At 45.0% G+C, this 18,672-nt stretch overlaps 1 protein-coding gene across 1 annotated transcript in view; it reads left to right on the top strand.

The window, feature by feature from the left end:
* The window catches only part of MTUS2 (microtubule associated tumor suppressor candidate 2), a gene marked incomplete at its 5' end in the record, with an annotated part of 22,990 nt that extends 5,140 nt beyond the window's left edge, over positions 1-17,850 (top strand). Inside the window, 7 exons of the mRNA XM_010146113.1 lie at positions 1,725-1,939; positions 5,681-5,786; positions 6,956-7,029; positions 8,641-8,739; positions 10,170-10,289; positions 12,860-12,957; positions 17,634-17,850. Coding sequence (XP_010144415.1) covers positions 1,725-1,939; positions 5,681-5,786; positions 6,956-7,029; positions 8,641-8,739; positions 10,170-10,289; positions 12,860-12,957; positions 17,634-17,850 — 929 coding nt within the window. The remainder of the gene's footprint in view (positions 1-1,724; positions 1,940-5,680; positions 5,787-6,955; positions 7,030-8,640; positions 8,740-10,169; positions 10,290-12,859; positions 12,958-17,633) is intronic.
* Positions 17,851-18,672: the final 822 nt, after the last annotated feature.

The following is an 18,672-nucleotide window of genomic DNA, read 5'->3' as shown; positions in this document are numbered from 1 at the left end:
TCTTTCCCTGCTTTCCTCTTCTCTCCATTTTGTACCCGCATCACTGTTTGATTTGCAAGATGCAAATAGTCCTTTTTTTTGGATTACAGAAGGTGTTTTGAGGTGGACTCTTTTGGTTAGAGCATGTCATTTCATTGCCCAGCCCTCCTCCCTGTGTGCTGGGTAATCTCATTAGAGAGGCTGGAGAGAGACAGGGTTCATTACAGCTCAATTTAAAGCTTGAGTAAGTTTGAATTCCACTGAACACAGAGCTGCAAGCATTACCTCTTGTCCTTCAGCTCTGGGATCCCTTTGCATGCCAAAGAAAAGCAAAAAGCAAGAGAGAGGGTTTAGAGCTGTAATCCAAACTGTCAGGAGACAAGACAGATCAGCTAACGGCCATATAAATGGCAATGTTCCAGTTTAGATGTGAGGCAGGTGGGAAAGCTTTCTGTGTGCCACTGGTGGCGTGCTAAGCTCACTGGTTCAGGCTCACTTTCTCTCTTTCTGCAAGGAGCAGAGAGCTTGAAAGTGACACAGAGTCCCTCTTAGCACTCCAGAAAACAGCAGTATCAGAAGAGGACTCAGTAGTCTGGGCATACTGAGAAAGTCTGGGAATTGGTGGCCACTAAATGTGGAAGCAGATCTCTAAACAGGTGAAAAATAGCTAAATGTAGTCTGGCTGATCTTGTTTGACTGGCACCAGGTCTTCAGTATCTGGATTGATTGCAACCATTCTTCAGCTAAGCGAAAGGCCAAGGACACCGTGTTTGAGACTCTGCTGTCCTGGGACCCAAGAAAAATATAGGTGAGGAGCCAAACGGGGAAATAGACTGAGTATGATTGACTTGATGAAACTTGGAGTGGCGTCTTCTGAAACTAGTTGTAGACATGGTTGTGAATTTGAAGACATGGTCATTGGGCTAGTTCATAAGAGTGAAAATTTGACATTTTCTGATTGCCTTCAGCATCTGCCTTTCATTTGCGCTCTCTGATTCCATGAAGCACAAAAGACGGTGGTTTGAATATAAAGATATTTTAAGCAAGTGTGTATTAATAGATTCAAGAATTCCTCGGTGAGGCTGGTGTGAAATACAGGTTTATGAGGTGAGCAGCTTCCAACAGCTGGAAAATGGGATGTATGAGGTGAATCTCCTTCTCCTGGTCAAGCAGTCAATCACACCCCCTACAAAACATGTGCACAGGATGGGCCTTGAAAGCCCAGGTGGCTTCTACCTTTCTGGCACATCAATGGAAGTGGGGACTTAGCCACAACTGTGGCTTGAGAGAAAGAGGTAAGAAAAATCTTGTATCCCAGTTGAAAGGCTTTCTGTCAAGTGACTGTCTCACATGCTGTTTCTTATATCCAAGGCAAAGTAAAAGTCCCAAAGCCTCAATTTGTGGATCCAAGACTGTGCTGGCCAGGAGGGGACATCCAGTCACCCCACAGGTCCATGGAGTTCCCTGCTTTATTAATTATTATTGTTGTTGTTATTATTCAGAACCTAGCCTTGCATGGGTTTTTGCATACTTTTGCACCTTGTCAGTGCCTCAGTTTAAACCAGTGCATGTGTGTGAGAGTGGGACAGAAAGAGATGTGACAGCAAGAGCTTGTTCATGGCTGAGATTCATGGGAGCCCCAGAGTCGGTGAGAACTGCCGTGCTCAGTGCTATACAAAGAGATCCAATGCCACTGCTTGCTCTTGAGGACTTCAGACCCTGACTGTATGGTTTTGTCTCCACAGCCCTCAACACAGCCAGATGGAAGAAACTACAGAGCGAAAAAGAGGAGCTGGAGAGGCGCTTTGAGGAGGAGGTGAAGCAACTCCGCAGGCAGCAGCAGGAGGAGCTGCAGGCACTAGAGAAGCAGCTGCAAGAGGAGTACACCACCAAGAGGGAGAGCCTGCAGGAGCAGCACAGGCTGCAGCTGGAGCAGGTCAAATTGCAGCATCAGGATCAGGTCAGTCTCCGTCTGCTCCCTTTGAAGAGTAGAGTATGCCAGTACTGAGTGGGTTCAGGTGATGAAGTATATTGAACACTCCAACATGAAGACACTGGTCATGAACTGATGACTGGAATAATGTTATTCCTGCCTATCTTTACTGCTTTTCCTCCCTATTATTCCTATTGGTATTTCTACATGGTAGTACATTACATTGCCATGTCTTGTCTTCACATGCTTCCAGATGTTTTACAACAAAAATATTAAGATTAGCTCTACTTCCCACACATACTTGCTCCCCAACCCACCTATTGAGTCAATTTATATGAAACCAAGAGTTGAACAAGAATCTACTCAACACAGGTAAGGCCAGAAGAGCCCTGCTCATCATTTGCAGTGCTAGTTAAAGGGCGGTACAGTGGAGGGATAGGTCCTACGCCACACATAGCCTAAATGTCAAGCAGGTGACACACTGTTTTCCCTGATTTCTGCTCCACCATTCAGTTTAATCCCTTATAATGTACGTCCCAAGTGTTTCTCCTTGCTTTGTTTTCTGTATGTAGGTTGGAATACTCTCACATGCAGCTACCTCAGTCTTATTTTTACCAGCTAGAGTGAAACAAACATTGAAACACATCTTTCCCTCTGTGGAGCAAACTTTTCTCTCTCCTCCAACCCTTCAGTTTGCTCTTTGTTCCCTGAATTACTGAATTACTGAAGATAACACAAACTTTTCTCTCCACTGCTTTGAAAGTGCTGCTGTGACTCCAGTATCTCAGAGTTTAAGCCCATCTTTTCAATTCATGGTACCGTTAGCATCTCATTGTGAGTTTTAGCAGGTTTTCCCTTTGAATTCCTACTCTGCTGTACACTCATCTTGTCCAGAGTGCTCTTGGATCAGAGAAGGCTGGCAGGTGAGGTTTGAAAGCCTCTCACCAGCAATGTTTCTGGCCAAGAAAAAGGAGAACTTTGTTAGTCTAGGAGCCAAGGTGCATGAAGAATAAAGATACCTGACAGCTGCTGATCCAAGGAGTTTTCTAATCATCTTGTTTTTCCTTCTTCTGCTCAGAGGAAGAGGAGTGCCCAGCTCAGAGCATGCCAAAACAAGCAAGCCTGCTTGAGGGACTACAGTTTTTCAGCTGAGACTCTGCTGAGCTGGCACTGGTCCCAGCCAGCATTAGAGCAGAGGCACCTAACCCTGAAGAGCTCTTATACTGGACATGAGAAAAACCTTGTCCTTGAGCTGTCCATCCATGTGGGGGAATTTGACACTGTATTTATGAAGGCAATAAGAATAGCAAAATCCTTTTAACCATGGATCTGCATGTATTTCTGTATCCACACATCTAATCTGGAAGTTAGTCATCCCACTTTCATGGTTTCCAATCACAATCGAGTTGTCCACGCTGTATTGCTGCAGTCACCATTTAGTTTAGCGTCAGATAGATGTTGTTTCTTCAGATACACAGGTATCAAGTTTTGGAGGTTCACCTGTCTCTGAGGAGTTGAGACAGCTCTTACAGCATAGCAGAGCATGAGAGCCAAATTCCTCACAAACTCGTCGTGTGTGCTGATGCATCACAGTATTTCTCATATCTTCTTGCAGCTAAGGGCAAAATTTCAAAGGCTGTCTTGCCAGTGTTTTTCCTTTGTGCTGCTCGGCTCAAACTGTTTTTTCCACCAACCTATTGAACATCTCCCACTAGAGCCTCCTCTAAATTTTACTTTATTAAGCCTTAAAAATCCCGCCCAAGCTTCTTTTTACAGCCAGAAATAACCATGACATGGGTAAAGTGAGCTGAGCAAACCTATAGAGTAAGTTAGTGGCGAAGCTGGATTTGGTACCCAAGAGATCTGCTGCCCAGTGCCAAGTAGACTATCTGCTATGCAAAACCGCAGACAGGAGGTCACACTGGAAGATTAAAGAGAGTCATTTGGGATGTGGGTATGAAACACACAGAAGATGGAAAAAACCCTGCAAACCATTTGGAACATATTTAATTTGCTTTATAGATAAATAACTCGCCGAGGATATGGCAGCGAAATGAAAGCCCTTCACCTTCTGAAGGCACTGGAGTTAAGCATTCCTATGGGGTGCTGCCCAGCTGAGAAACAGTTTGAGTGTGTGAATAAAGGCTTAAGCAAGGGCGAGGTAAAGCATATCGCAATGATCGTGAGGTTTCAGCACACAGACATTCTCCTCTGGGAAAAGTCAGGTGATAATCCCTACCCCATTAGTAGCCCCTTGAGTCATGTAGCCCCCCTTGCCCTGCTCTGCTGAATCCCTGTCATTTTGCAAGCAGTTCTTGACCACTGAGTTGTATCCCACATTATTATGAAAACGAGTTTGGATGATTTTAAATTCCGTGTTAAAGGCCTATCTTTCATTGTAAGAGCATGCTTCCTCCAATACAGTTGGAAATTTTGCTTCTGTTGAGTTGTCTAACACATTTGACAGTTAAATGCAGTGAAAATAACATTTGTTCCAGTCCAGACGTGCTCAGCTGCAGAAACTCTCTACCATTACTTAACATAACAGCGAGCAGAAAAGCTGTTTAAAGTCAAGTCACTTTGCAATGAACAGCTGTTTCATTGTAAATGAAAAACAGTTTGATCCTAAGTATTTCCAGATATCACAGATAATGTGTTAAATGTAAGGAATAATAGTTACAAAACCCAGAAAAGCAAACTGATGCATTGCATTCAGAAAGTGCTCTGGACCACTAACTTAACCCTGATCACCTCTTCTCACTGTATTTTCTTTAATGACGCGTATCAAAACACCATCATTAGGGATCTTGCTTTGCCTTTACCCAAGCCTAGTAACAAACTATGTACTGAAGGAGTCCCAAACCCATTGGGTGCTCAGGAACACTGGCTGCCCACAGCCCTCTTCCAAATGCATCCCCTGCTCCTGTGATGGCTGTCTGCAGTGTGGTGTGTGGTGCGGTTTGCTGGGCAGTTTGCAGCAGCAGGACCTCTTTCTGGCCTCAGTATGAGGTCAGAAAAAAGTTTTGTGGCTTCCGCTGACGTCTTGCTTACTTCCACACCAAGCTGAAAACTCTTATATCTGCACTGAAAAACCTGCTGTCAGATCTTTCATCAGTTTATTGCATCTGGACTCAAACTACAGGTTTCCAGCAGACACAGGAATTTGGGTATCAGTGGCTTTGTAGCATACTCTTTTTCAAGTAAAAGTGTGATGGACTGTGATTTATTTTACATACGTGCTGATAATAATGTCAATGTTTCTCTAGAAATAAATATTTTGTAACTATGAGTAATTAGTAGGTACTTTCAACGGAAATTAACCCAAGATCTTACAATAAAAATCATTGCAGCAAAGTGCCATGAAGACAAAAAAACCCAGGATGGCTCGGAACTGTTCATGTTTATCTGACCATCAGAGGGAGTCAGGTCATTAATATAAATTAGATTAATGGAACGTTGAGATTTCTGAACATTTCAATAATGGTTTCTTCGCTTAAGGGCTTTTTGTCCTTCTGTTTTTTTATGTTCCTCTTTTATCACCATTAAGTTAAAGAACAAAAATGTTACCAGCAGTGGCTACACACTTCCACTCAAGGCATCAACAAGCCTATTTCGTAATGAAAAAAACTGGTTCAGATGCTGGAAGCATCACACTCAGTAGATCCCTTTACTGTTTCCAGCTCACTGGAGCTCTCTAGCAGTGGCCTGTCAGTTGCCACAGCATGTCTAATCATGTGTCCGTGTCTCCATTCATTGTCATTGGAACAGGTGGAGGATATCACAGCTGTACATGAAACTGCAATGGTACAGTTGGAAAATAACCACTTAGTTTCCATTACAATACTGCAGGATGAGAATGACTGCAAGATCCAAGGTAAGCCAAAGACAACCCAATGGCTACAGAGCTATTCCAGAGCAGGGATTAGCGCTGTAGTGAGGTTGTGTAAACCTGGATTTTCTTCCTCCAGAGCAGAGAAAATGTGTGTTCGTCTAGGGCTTTCATGTGGGTTGGACCACCAGGTTTATGCTTAGGGGTGAAGGAGAGCTGTGTACAGTGTGTAGAGCATCTAACTTGGACCTGAGAATATCTGAAGGGTCTTTGGGCTAAAGATAAGTCTTTCTCCGTGGGTCACTGAACATAGAGTCCAAATTCCACCTTTCCAGTCAAAGTTTGTGCTGCCTGCTCCTAGTGCGGGTATGAAATGCCCTCCTGTGCGCAGAAAAGGCATTGCAGCAGCTCCGGTCCAGTGCGCTGTACAGGGCCCTAGAGCAGTATTACTGCTGATATTGTGGCTTGTAGGCAATGGTTAGAGGGAAGAACCCCATGGGGCTAGGGATAAAGACACAAAAAATAGAGTGTCTGTATACTAAAATGTTAGGTGATAGCACAGTGCTGAATAACAATTTGATGCCGTAGGTTTAGAGATTAAACTTTATTCTGCTTTGATTATTGAGCTTCTGGTGATTATTAAGTCCAGGGTGAGTTGTTCTAGTAGGAAAGCCTTTCATCGTATAATACAAATAGAGAACTTTCTGGCCTTTGGGCTCTGTCAGTCTTACTAAGGGAATACACCTCACGGGTCATCTGCCACAGCTCCTGCCACTGTCATCTGCATTTTTTGCATCTGAGTTGCTGGCCCCCCTCTCTATTTCCCCAAAGAAATCGCAATCATAGCTTTTAAATACATCTAATTTAAGAATTTTTGGTTTGGGGATACTCACTCTGAACTGGTAAATGACCCATTGTTATACTCACTCTTTTCAGATCAGAGCCCCCTGGGAGCTGGGAATTCTGAATAGTTCTGAAAAATCAGAACGTAGTCACATAGAAATAGAAGTACCTGCAACCAGGGAAAGATCAGGAAATCCTGTTCCTCAAAACAATTCACCAAAGGTCACAGAGTATATTACTGCCAGTTTCGTACTCAACCTCCATGCCCTAAAACTGCATCCCGAACTGTGCTTGTCTCACGATGTCTTTGCTTTCAGACCCTGGTTTGCTGGACCTCACTTAGCAATGTCATGTCTGTGTATCTTCCCCAGAACTGAATACTGCTCACAGGCTGGAGAGGGCACAATTAGAGGAGAATTTTGAAAAACTGCGGCTGTCACTCCAGGTTAGTTGGTTCATTATTTTCCACCCCTGTAATGATGTTGCAGAGCAGCTGACAGGGCAGCCTCAGCCCCGTTGCCAGTTGCCAGCACACCAGGCCATTGCTTCTTACCCGCTATAGTACCTCTTGTCTTGCACCTGTCCAAACTGGGATCCAGCAGCAAAGGTGCCCCCTCAGGTGTTTTCTTTCTCCTTGGCTGGTTCAACAAAATACTAGTTATCTGAAAGAGAGGAGAGGGCAAACCTAAAGGGAGGAAAAGGCATCTGGATACAGCAAAGAAACGTCCTTTTGACCCTGCTGGCTGCTGGCCCAGCAAAAGGAGCAAAGCTGAGCTCTTCCCTGCATGGTGGTGATGGCTGCGGCACCTGGCGTGGCTGTGAGCACCACCTTGTTTACATGGCACCCTCTGGCAGGCACCCCCGGGGGCTCAGAATCACTGAACTCTCCCTCCTGGCCCAGTGCTTGCACTTTAAATTGTCCCCTATTGCCTGACTGTGGGGAGCCTGTCCTGAGACACATCTCCATTCCCACGGAGGACAATGCAGTCCCTGATGAGAGCTGTCCCAGGGCTGGCTCTGCTGTGCAGCCAGGCTGTGGTTGGGCAGGGTCAGTCCTGCACATCACATCTCCCACATCCCACACAAACACAAACTGTGTTTGTGTTTAACACAAGCTCAACATCATCTTGACTTTTTCAGTTCTTCTAATAACTCCGTGCTGTTCTCATCTCTAGATGAAGAAATCCCAAGGCGTGGTGGGCAGAAACATGCCCCTATGATTAGAGCTAAGTTTGAAAATCTTGTGTGAACAAGTAAAGATGCCACATCAAGAAATGCAACCTGCTTGCTTTTGTAGGCAGGGATTAATTACAATTTTTAAAATCCCTGACTAACACATATTATTGTACGCAGCAACTGACACTGCCCTCCTCACGCGGCTGTGACAGTTTGAGGCATGTCAACAGTTTTGCAATAAGCACTGATGTAATGTTACAACCAAGAAATAATATACATGGAAGATAAGAATACCAGTTTTACAGCAACTGTGGCTTTTACAGAGGCCGTATATAGAGAAGAATCGGGAATGCCTTTGATGGTAACAGAAATACAATTGCTTAAAATAACGTTGTTCCTGTGTATAGCTCTGAGATGAAATTAGTCTTTTAAAGTCCGCACCACTAACTCATCATTGCTTGTCACCATGTTAGAAGGAGAACAAAGCAGGGATGGAGTATCTACTGCCTCATTCAGACTCTAGGGACCGCAGAAATTATCTCTTCCATGCCTGTGATACAAATGTCTTAAGGAAGGACATACTTGTTCTCATCCAGCCCAAGGTGTTGGGGTAATTTAGCATCAAAGATATTTAACAAACTAGTGCCAGCCAATGTCAGCCAGTTGCAAATGTGGTGGGGATTTTGGGATTCCCTGAGGCAGTGGCTTACCAAAAACCCCGCTTGTATATTCAAGTGGTCTTACATAAAAAATATCACCTCACAGGGGTTTCTAAGCCTTGCTCATATCCCCAGGGGGTTTCACAATGCAGATTGACTTGTATGAATGTAAGAGAGGTGATAACACGATAGGTGTGTTCATTGGTGTGTCTCTCCTCCAGGACCAGATAGACACCCTCACCTTCCAGAACCAATCTCTTAAAGCCAAAGCAGACCGATTTGAAGAGGCTCTGAAGAAAAACAATGAGGAACAACTGAAGGTAGATGACAGCTATAACTATACAGTCATGAAGATACACATTTCTAAGTAAGAGTCACATCACACGGTTCAGTGGATAGCAATGGGATTCTCCTTACCCCAGGGACTGAGCGGCAGGTCCCAAGTGAGACCCCAAATCTTGAGCTCTGAGGAGGAGTCAGAAATCTTAGCCTAGGTCCATAATTTCTTCTTTTTACTTCTTTTTTTTTTATTATTTTTTCACCCAGCATTTCTAGACCTTATTCCAAAATATTTCATGATCTCCATCTCCCCTGTCCTTACTGCTGTCTATTCTTCTTTCCCTTCTTTCTCCCTTTCTCTTTACTTTTTGTCTTTTTGCATTTAGGTTTCTTTTTTTTTGTGCCTTCTGAGCCAACTTCTTTGACGTCCTCTGTATTCCTTCATTTTTTTCTGGACTTGCAGGGGACAGCTCTGTCTTATGAAGTATTTGTTCAACTGCTGTCTATCTGGGATATGCTGTTTATTTACAGTATGTAAGTAAACACGCCCTGCAATTATTTATCTGAAATGAAATAACCCCGAAATGACCCTCCAAAAAGAGCTTTTCTTTAACTTGGAGCATTTCAGTGTGTGCACAGCACAACCCCATGGGAAACTGTATCAACACAATCGAGGGGACAGCGTGAAAATAGTGGGGTGAGCAGGGGGCTCAGTGATTTTTTTAAGTGAGAGAATTCCTTAGGAAAGAAGCACAAATGTTTGAAACAGGCTTGGCCATGGGAAACAGGGAGCATCAGCCCCTCTCCACATCTGCCGCAGTATTTAATTTATGTGAAAGGACAAATTCTGCTGTGTCACAGTGATGTTAATGCCAAGTATCACCAGGCAGCTCACTGGAGTGAGTTACAGTGGGAACAATCCAAAACAGCTTAAGTCAGCAACAGTATTTCACCCGTGTAATTCAGGGCACATCTTTTGCTCATGAGTTGAACCCTAGTATCCCCTAGATCTGAAGTTCTTGAGCAGAGGAAGAAGTTTCCCACCAGTTATGGTCTTTGTTAACAGGCACTATGATGCAGTGGTGCAGGCAAGACGTAACACTGTAGTTGTCACCTCCAGCCCCCTTGTCCAGTTTCCTCAGTTTCATGTTTGTACTTTTCCCAAGCCAAAATCCCTGCAAAATAATAAAGCACCTCATGCAGTTCTCAAGCTGTGTGGAGGAATGAGGTTGCTGAATTACCTGGCATCCCATCCTTCTAGCCATGAGGCTGGTCAAAAGAAAGGTACTGTTGGCTATCCAGCCAAAGGAATGGTCTAGGAGAGGATTCAAATGGGCTGCTGAGGATGAGGTCCAGGTGGTTTTCACATCACTGAGACTCCTAAACCACTGGGTGCTTGGGGACACTTTATCTAATGGCTGCAGATGCATTTACGGCTGACGGATAGCCAAAGCACTGGTGTATTTCCTAGATTGCACGAGCTCCATATCTGCACTTAGAAAAAGATCTGAAGAGCTTGAAACATGTTCTGGAAATGAAGAACCATCAGATTCACCAACAAGAGAAGATGATTATGGAGCTAGAAAAACAGGTGAGTTGTCATTTTTCCTCCAGAGAAGACATTACAGAGGTAATGAAGTTAAAGTTTGGTAACAGCAGATGAACTTAAAAGTGGTGAGGTTGGGGCAAGACACAGTCAAAGGGGTTTGTAAATCTTTGTATATTGTGTCCTTCCATTGTCAACCTACACAGCTGCCTCTACTACACCGTGTTTCATGTGTTTCCTCAGAAACTGGGATCTTTTTGCGTCCCTTCACCCACCCATGATACCCCTTATTTCTCCTACACATCCATTGATCTTTATTGCTTTTTCATGCAATACCTGCTCAGCCTGTTATGTTAGGCAGCGAGGTGAGCGGTGTAGGAAGAATGGAGGAAGAGGAACTTTGTGGTGGTCCAGGGCTTCATTTTGTACACTAGACTGCACCATACACCCCTACAGGAGTCAGGTAATCATTTAGGGTTGAAGAGGGCAAGTGGAGAAAGATTGAGCCATTGCCTTGCTGCTGCTTGTGCATGCATTTAGGGAGCTTCCAGCCAAGAGTATGAATTAGCAATATTCAGCAAGCAGTCCCTAGCAAGGCTTACGCTAGAAAAGGTCTCTCCAACCCTAAAGTAATGCTTTTCTGCAGCCTACATTGTTTTATCATCCTTTGCTTGTGGGTCCCAAATGAAGAACTCTCCAGTTCACTATCAATTACATTTTTTGTTGGAAAGGGGATTCATTTGGTAAGACATAACCTATAATGATAGTAAACTTCCAGTGTGGTGACAAGATGAGGCACTACCTCAGCTGGAGAGCCAGAACAGCTGGTTCAGCACAACATTCAGCAAGATTTGTTTCCATTTAGAGAGAAATTTGAGAACCCTGATGATTGCTTTGCTGAACAGATGCTTGAGTAAGTGCATGTAAAGTGCCTCTTTACAACTGAGGCTTGTTAACTGTGCGCCTTCCAGCACACTGCTCCTGGAGCTAAGCCAGCATCTGAAAACACGCACATAACACATGTAGTGTTATACTGAAAAAAAATCCCAAACAATAGCCTGCATAGTTCCTGGTCATTTAGCTGCTTTTGCTAATTAACTACACTCAAGCACACAGTCCTGCTTCCGCCCTTTATCACAGTAACACTGGCTCTACTGGCTCTACTGTACTGGCACAACTGCTTTCTGTTTAAAGACCTGCCTTCATAAGCGCCAGAACATCTACAAGACATTTCCAAAAGCTCCGGAAGACGAGATGCCTCATAAGGGAGCAGGAGGACATTTCCAGTAGAAGAGCAGGCTTGGTTCCTTGTCCGCTGAAAGGGAGGCTGGTGATGAAGGTGGCAGGAGAGGAATTGTGTAGGGTGAGAGTTGCAGTGGGGAGGGAAGGAGATGCGCAGGTCTTACCCCATGCTTCGTGCTGGCATAGATACTACTTATTAAAACTACTAAGGAAGGAGGGAGGGTGCCCATGATGGTGATTCCTGTCTCAGAGCATTTCAAAATGAGGCCAAAATCCTTGTTCTGCTCTAACAAAATATACTAGGATAGGCCAGAACATCTGAGAATCAGGAGTATCCTTTACAGTTACCTGCATAGACTGGAAACCATTGCATGAAACTGATGCCTCCACCATAAAGTGTGAGTTAATGCTAACTCCAGGGCACAATGTTTTGGTTGTTTATAAAAGGTTGGTGAATTCAATAACCAAGCTCACACAGAGATAAGATTACCCTGTGTTATCTTGGTTTCTTCCAAAAGTGTTGAATTCAGTAAAATTCAAACTGCTGGAAAACCAAGAACTAAGGTGACAAAGAATGTCAGATTCAGAACTTGGGAAAAACAGGGTATATGAGGCTGTGGTACCTGCCCATAAACATCTTACTGATACTTTAATACACTGCTATTGACATCCTCAAACTCTGTCCTTGAACTGCCCCGAGCAAAAGATAACCTATGCTTGCAATAGGATTAATTTAACTTAATTGTCGCTTAAATTTAAATGTCTAGTTTAAGCCTGTCATTTAAGCCAACACTGTCAGCAGTGAGAAGTGTATCCAAAGGGCACCCACCTCATGTGAATGCAGCAGCAGCCTAAGGCTGGTGCGTAACTCTTTCCTCCTTGTAACTGGGGAATCATAATTCTAGAGTTTGGACATCTAGACTTTTATGTCCGATGAGAGTAGTTGAACTTGCTGATACATGTCATACCACCTTGCACTCCTCCTTCATCACTAGACTGACCACTCACCACAGTGCCCTTTCCATGATGTGCATCCCCATGGTCCCCAAGTGCCACCAGCTCCCTGTCCAAGAACACTAGCTGCCAAGGGGTGAAATTTGTGGGGGCATCACTGAGGAGGATGTTTTATTTGCACTGGACAAGACTAACACCCTCCTTCTGAGTTAGAAGTAAGGGCTAGTTCAGCTCTGCTGCCGATCAGTGCTCTGCTGATGACCCCACTTAGTTCACCAGTTTGATGTGGTGTGAGTCTCAGCTGCAGTTAAGATGACCACCTCTAGAAATTGCTCCAGGGACAAATAAAGATAAACAATAAATTGTCTTGGATCAGATGTTGTCTTTCTTCAGATTTAACAAACCATCTTTCACTGCAGGCTGAAAAAAATTTAAAACTGAAAGAAAAAATCACCATGCTGCAACAGCAGAATGAAGAACTCAGAGCCAGGATTGAGCAGAATACTGCCATAACAAGGTATGTGCTGATATTTGTAATCTATCTGAGCTTGAAAAGAGACTGTAGTTCTTAACTGCCCAAGGTTGACCCTTATTTCAGAACAGAAAAAAAATATTTCCTGGTGCCCTAATCCACCTGTTTTTAAAAAATCCTTTTTATATTGGCGTTTGCTTACTTTACCATAAGGAAGGCCACATATCTGTCTGTGTATTTCCATGATGTGGACATGCTGCCAAGAGCAAAGTTACCCATGGCTTCTGGTCTCAGAGTCAGTACCCTGAGCCAGTGGGTAATGAGGGCAGGAAATGGGCAATTCCAGGAGACATCCTAACGATGCCACTGTCACCCAGCCAGGGTTATCCTTTGGTGGTTTTTTTCATCTGCACTGTCTGCTTGCACCCTTGTCTCAACTTGATGGGGTGACGAGGCTCCTTGGGTTGGGTGGTATAGTACCGTCCCTGTTCCAGAGAGATTATAGTCTGCTGTAGGGCAAGAGACCGCAGCTGGAGCCAGGCAGGAGGGGTACCAGGGGAAGATGCTAGAGCTGAGCTTATCCCAGCATACCATCTGCCTAGCTGTCATTTTTGACAGAAATGATGCCATTATCCTAAAATGAAATATAATTTTTAGCTGACTTTTTAAAGCTCCAGCATCTCATCTCTGATTTCATTTTAGGTTTTGTCTTCCTAGTGTCTCCTTTATTAATGGCTCACCTTTTAAAAATTCTCTTCTACATGTAGATATTTTTAAAAGGCAGAATTGCTTGTACTAACACTCAGGTTGGGGTGAGGACTGTGTTACTTCTCACCTATTTTTAAATACCTGTAACATACACATCACTGTCAGAGGTGGGTGTCTACAGCCTTTCTGTGCTTGGGAAGGAAACCCAGGAATTTTTAAGCCTGGTTCACCAGGCTGGTTTGAGACACCTGCTTCTGGGCTGGGATGAATTGTGGTCTGAAAGTGGCAGTCTCACTCCAGGCCTGTGACAGAGCCAGGGTGCCTGGTTCAGTGCTTGTCATCTCTGCATTGCAGCTACCTGTCTCTGGCTGGGCAAATAGCTCCCTCCACTCCCTGCCAGCGTCAGGCTGCAGCGCTTCCTTTCTTGCCTGTAACTATGTAGGTGCTGTTTTTGAAAAACGTATTTTGGGAGAAAGTCTGAATTTTAAGTCAGCATGAAAAGTCAGCTTAGAGGACAGTCATTTTCAACAGTAACAGTTTGGGCACAGCTATGGGACAGTGCCAGCCAGGGCTCTGAAGCCAGAGTTATTAAAACATGTTTTCCTGGCAGCAGTAGCCTCTCTGACTGCTCATTTCTGTTGTACTGGCACTGCCTGGCAGTGCAGCATGAGTGAGCTCAGGGAGCTGCCATTGCTGGCGAGGGAACAGCGAGGATCAGCTATTTCTGCTGATGTGCAGTTTGGGTGCCTGCGCAGCTGTGACAGTCCAGCAGCAGCAAGAGGAGGGAGGGGAGCCAGAGCAAAGCCAGCCTTTGCAGCATGGCCAGGAAGTGGGTCCCAGAGGTATCACGGGGCTGAGGGGTGCACCACAGAGATATTTCTAATCATAACCAAGGGCAGGTATAACATGTGGGACAACACCTCTGCAGGTAGATCATGCACCAGCTTTGTACACAGGAGCTCCACAGAACCTCTGCTGGGACTTCCCCAAGCACTTGAATAAATCCTCTGATTTCCCAACATTGTGGATTCTCCCTCCAAATCAGCCAGCATGTTTTTGGTCCTTTGGACTGGGATGTTTGAAGAACAGTAGTTTCCAGCACTCCAGGGATTAAAATGACCAGGAAGGTGTCTGGTCTCTGTCATAGCCAAAGCACCTATTGACTCCTGGGTCTTTTGGGACAGACTTTAATGTGAGTCAAGAGCACGACTCAAGCACCTTCCCCTGCATCCTAACATGTCATTGTGCCCCTGCGGTTAATGTGGTTAACAGCCACAAAACAGCCACAAAACAGCCACAAAACCACATCAAGATGAGCTTTACCAGCCAGAGTGATTTGTTACAGCTACTTAAATTGTCGGGAGGCTGGCAAAGGGACACATCTGACCATAAGTCTGCAGTGCTGGGGATGAAGGGTTCCCTAGATGGGTTAGATCTGAAAGTGGAACATACATCTCAAGATACCAACTTACATAGAAGACATTTGCTTTTACATTGCTTCTCTTCCTTCTGCCTGAGTGATGAAGAGGGGATGAATGGGCATCTGTATCTTTTATAAGCCGTGATGCTGCATCTGTCCAGCTGCCTGTAGTGCAGCAGAGGCAGACACAGGTAGGCTGAGCTGAAGGCAAAGGCTTTGCTGAAGGATGTCGGTGCACTGCTGGCTGTGCAGGCTCCCTGTCTCCTTGAGGCTGGGGTAAATCGGCTCTGCCTGTGTCCAGTTATGTCACATCAGGTGACAGTGTAAATTCCCAGCACGATGTGCACAAGGCTAAAACAAGCAGCACAAGAAGCAGCAGCTCCTTTCTCCATCCGCATGCCAGGGCTCTCTGGAGGACACGTCCACATGCAGCACGGTGTGTTCACAGGCATTTGGCTGCAAGGTTTCTTTTCTGCTCAGACCTCTCCCTACTTACCTGCAGGTCATATGCGTAACTTGCACCCTGACTCTGCCAGCAAATTGCAGTGTGCGTTAGAGCCGCAAAGTCTATAATGTGAGTGACTCCGGCAGACATCACGGATACCACACATCCTACCATACCTTTAGCAAGCAGCATTAAGCCTGAAATGTGAAGGAGGCTGATAAGTGCCAATGGGCTTTGGGTTGTGCTTGCCTCTCGTCCGAGCAGTGCCTTTAGCAGGGGAAGGCGCTGAGCCCTTCTTCGTGCTCTGAGGACTGTGCTGGTGTGACCAGCCTGTTCCTAATACCCAGATGAGCTTTACCAGCCAGTCATATCTAGGAATCACACAAAGACAGGGAAGGCATGTCCTTTTTTTTTTCTTCAGTGAGTGCTGGCTGGAAAAGGATGTAGTATGGCTTTGTGTGTAACTTTTACGGCCTGTCTTGTTAAGACATTTCAAAAATAAAAGTAATTCCTTGTATAACAAAAGGTTTCCTATTGAGATACTTCTTCAGGGTGAGTTCCAATGTGGACTTTCTCATGCCTTTTAGTCCATGACATCATGCCGCAGGTGGTTCTCCAACGGGATCATGAATAGGATTTTTCTCCTCTACCAGACTTTCTGAAAACTTCTGCCAACTTGTGTCTTTTAATCCTTCAACTCTGCTAGCCACTGCTTCATGGTTCAAAACTTTCAGGGAGTGGGAGAACAGACATATTCTTGATCAACTGAGCTCCATTTTTGTAGGAACTGAGGCTAAAAAAGCAGGAATTCTCTAAAAATGCTTTTTAAACAAAATCGGAAGTGCCAATCCCATTTTCTCAGAGATTTTTGATGGTACAACGAGGCAAGTTTTAAGGAGCCTACCTACAGTTTGTGTTGCTTATTGGTTATCTGCGGGGGTGCCATTGCTGGAGTAGGCCATGCTGGGTTTATCTCTGAAGACCCTTGTCTTCTTGGTGCAGAAACACAAACGCTGGCCAAGGGGTTGCATGTTCAAGGAGTGCCAAGTGCTCGCTGACCCAGGGCTCTGGGCTCTGTCTGGGGGTGGTTTGGGCCCCGCAGAGGTTTATAGGCATATTCCCAGGTAGAAACTGCTGTGCCAGTGAACAGGTTGTGCCAAGACAGCCACAATCACATGCTGGGCACCTGCTTCCTCCATGTGCTGAATCGGGGATGATAACGCCCAAATTGGCTTCATTGCATGCTAGGTCTCAGGGGTCCAAAATCAACTCAGACACAAGAAAACACTGATGAGAAGAGGATGTCTGAAACCACTGTGCCTACCTATGTCCCCAAGCTAAGTATCTGGGGCCAGCTTTGAAGTCCTGTCCAGGTGTGTGGCCAAGGCTGAGCATGAACGTGGGACTGGCATGGAGCCAGTGTGCTCTGCAGTCCTGGTTGACTACCATGGGGACCAATGGGGCTCTCTTCAGCTCCCACACTGCTCACAAACCCATGCTCTCCCAGGGGAGGCCACTGCTGGAGAAGGGTAAGTGCCCACCCACACTTTATCCCAGCCTAAATCTCCAGTGACCCTCTACCCCCACTCCATCCACGAGTGGAGAATCCTGTTCTTGCAGTGTGCGGCAGCCTTGCATTTTTGCTACTTTCAAATATACAAATAAACAAATACACTAATTTTTTCCTTTAGGCATTTCCAGTTTTTGCTCTGTTGCCTGTATGGGAAAACGGCCATTTCTAAAGTGTCTGGAGTATGTGGTCAATACACAAAGCCCTTGGCATCTCTGCATGCTGTGCATGATGCTGACAGGTGCACATGGCCATGGAGGAAGGCTGAGGCTCATCCCATCTAAGCTTTGGCAGTTGAGCTGTCTCAAGGAGGTGTAGAGTAAAGATACAGGCACATCTGGAGGTGGAGTCAGACACTGGAGGCCACTTTGACTTGTGAGATGCCTTTCTTGCCTGGCAGTGAAGAGACCTGGGGACATCTGTGCCCTAGCTGGGGCAGCTCAGTTGCAGCCCTAGGGGCAGGTGGTTGGGATGGGATAGACGGAGGTGTTGGGAGCCCTGCATGGCCCTGCTACCATGGTTAGTGCCACCGTCTTCATGCTGGTGCACTTTACACGTTGTCCTCCTTTCCTCTCCAGGCAATTGTCAGAGGAGAATGCTAATCTTCAAGAATATGTTGAGAAAGAAATGGAGGAGAAGAAGAAGCTGAGCAAGACTAATGAAGAGCTCCTCTGGAAGCTGCAGGAGGAAGATGCTGCAAGCCCAGTGAAACTCCAGTCCACATCATCCACTTCTTTCTATCGCTGCTCATCAGGGAACTCCTCTCCAGCAAAAGTCAGAACCTTGCGGCAGTGATTCAGCACCTGCGTGCCAAAACTCCCCTGCCTTTCATGCGTTTCCAACCTGCTAAATGTTACCATCCAAGCAAGTATTACACCAATAGGCACCCAGGGCTCGTGGCTGCAAGCATGTTTGGTAGCTGCATGTCTTTATAGTAGGCAGGGTACTCTTATAGTTCCCGTATAGGAGCTCTTGGTTCTGACATGCTGATTAGAGTAGCAAAAAAGATAGCAAAAAACTAGGAGAGCAGAAAGTTAGGATAGCAAAACATTTAGTTTGATGTGTTAACTATGGTTAGAGCCAAAAGTTGGAAAATACTATATTAATGGTTCATCAGAATGAACTTTTGCTGCAGTATTTCAGGTTAGTTACAAATACAGTTCAAGGTGTGAATAGTTCTGTATATGTGTCTGTGTTTATAACATGTATGTATTGTACCTTTATACCTATATATAGATGCACACACACACAGATATGTAGTTGAAGATGTTCTGAATTGCATTTTTTATATTATTGGATACTACCAAGTGCTGATATATTTTCATTACAGTCAGCAGTTTTCTAACTCGTGCCTAAGACTTGTATCTAAACAAAATGCATTTCTGTTTAGCCTCCCAGGAATATTTATACCCAACCTAGAAGAAAGTTACACAGACGTAGAAGCGCCTTCCAAATGACCACCAAGTGGTACTCTATGTTAACATGAACACCAGCGACTTTGAGATTCTGAGACAGTACTGCCTTCGAAACCATTACCTTTGTATTAACACCAGATAAGATACACACACCATTCACTGCTTTTTAACTCTTAGCATCAATATTGTAAGTGGAGATAGG

This window comes from Buceros rhinoceros, unplaced genomic scaffold (assembly GCF_000710305.1).
Source record: "Buceros rhinoceros silvestris isolate BGI_N320 unplaced genomic scaffold, ASM71030v1 scaffold7982, whole genome shotgun sequence".
Lineage (NCBI taxonomy): Eukaryota > Metazoa > Chordata > Aves > Bucerotiformes > Bucerotidae > Buceros > Buceros rhinoceros.
This window is presented reverse-complemented; position numbering and strand designations above follow the sequence as displayed.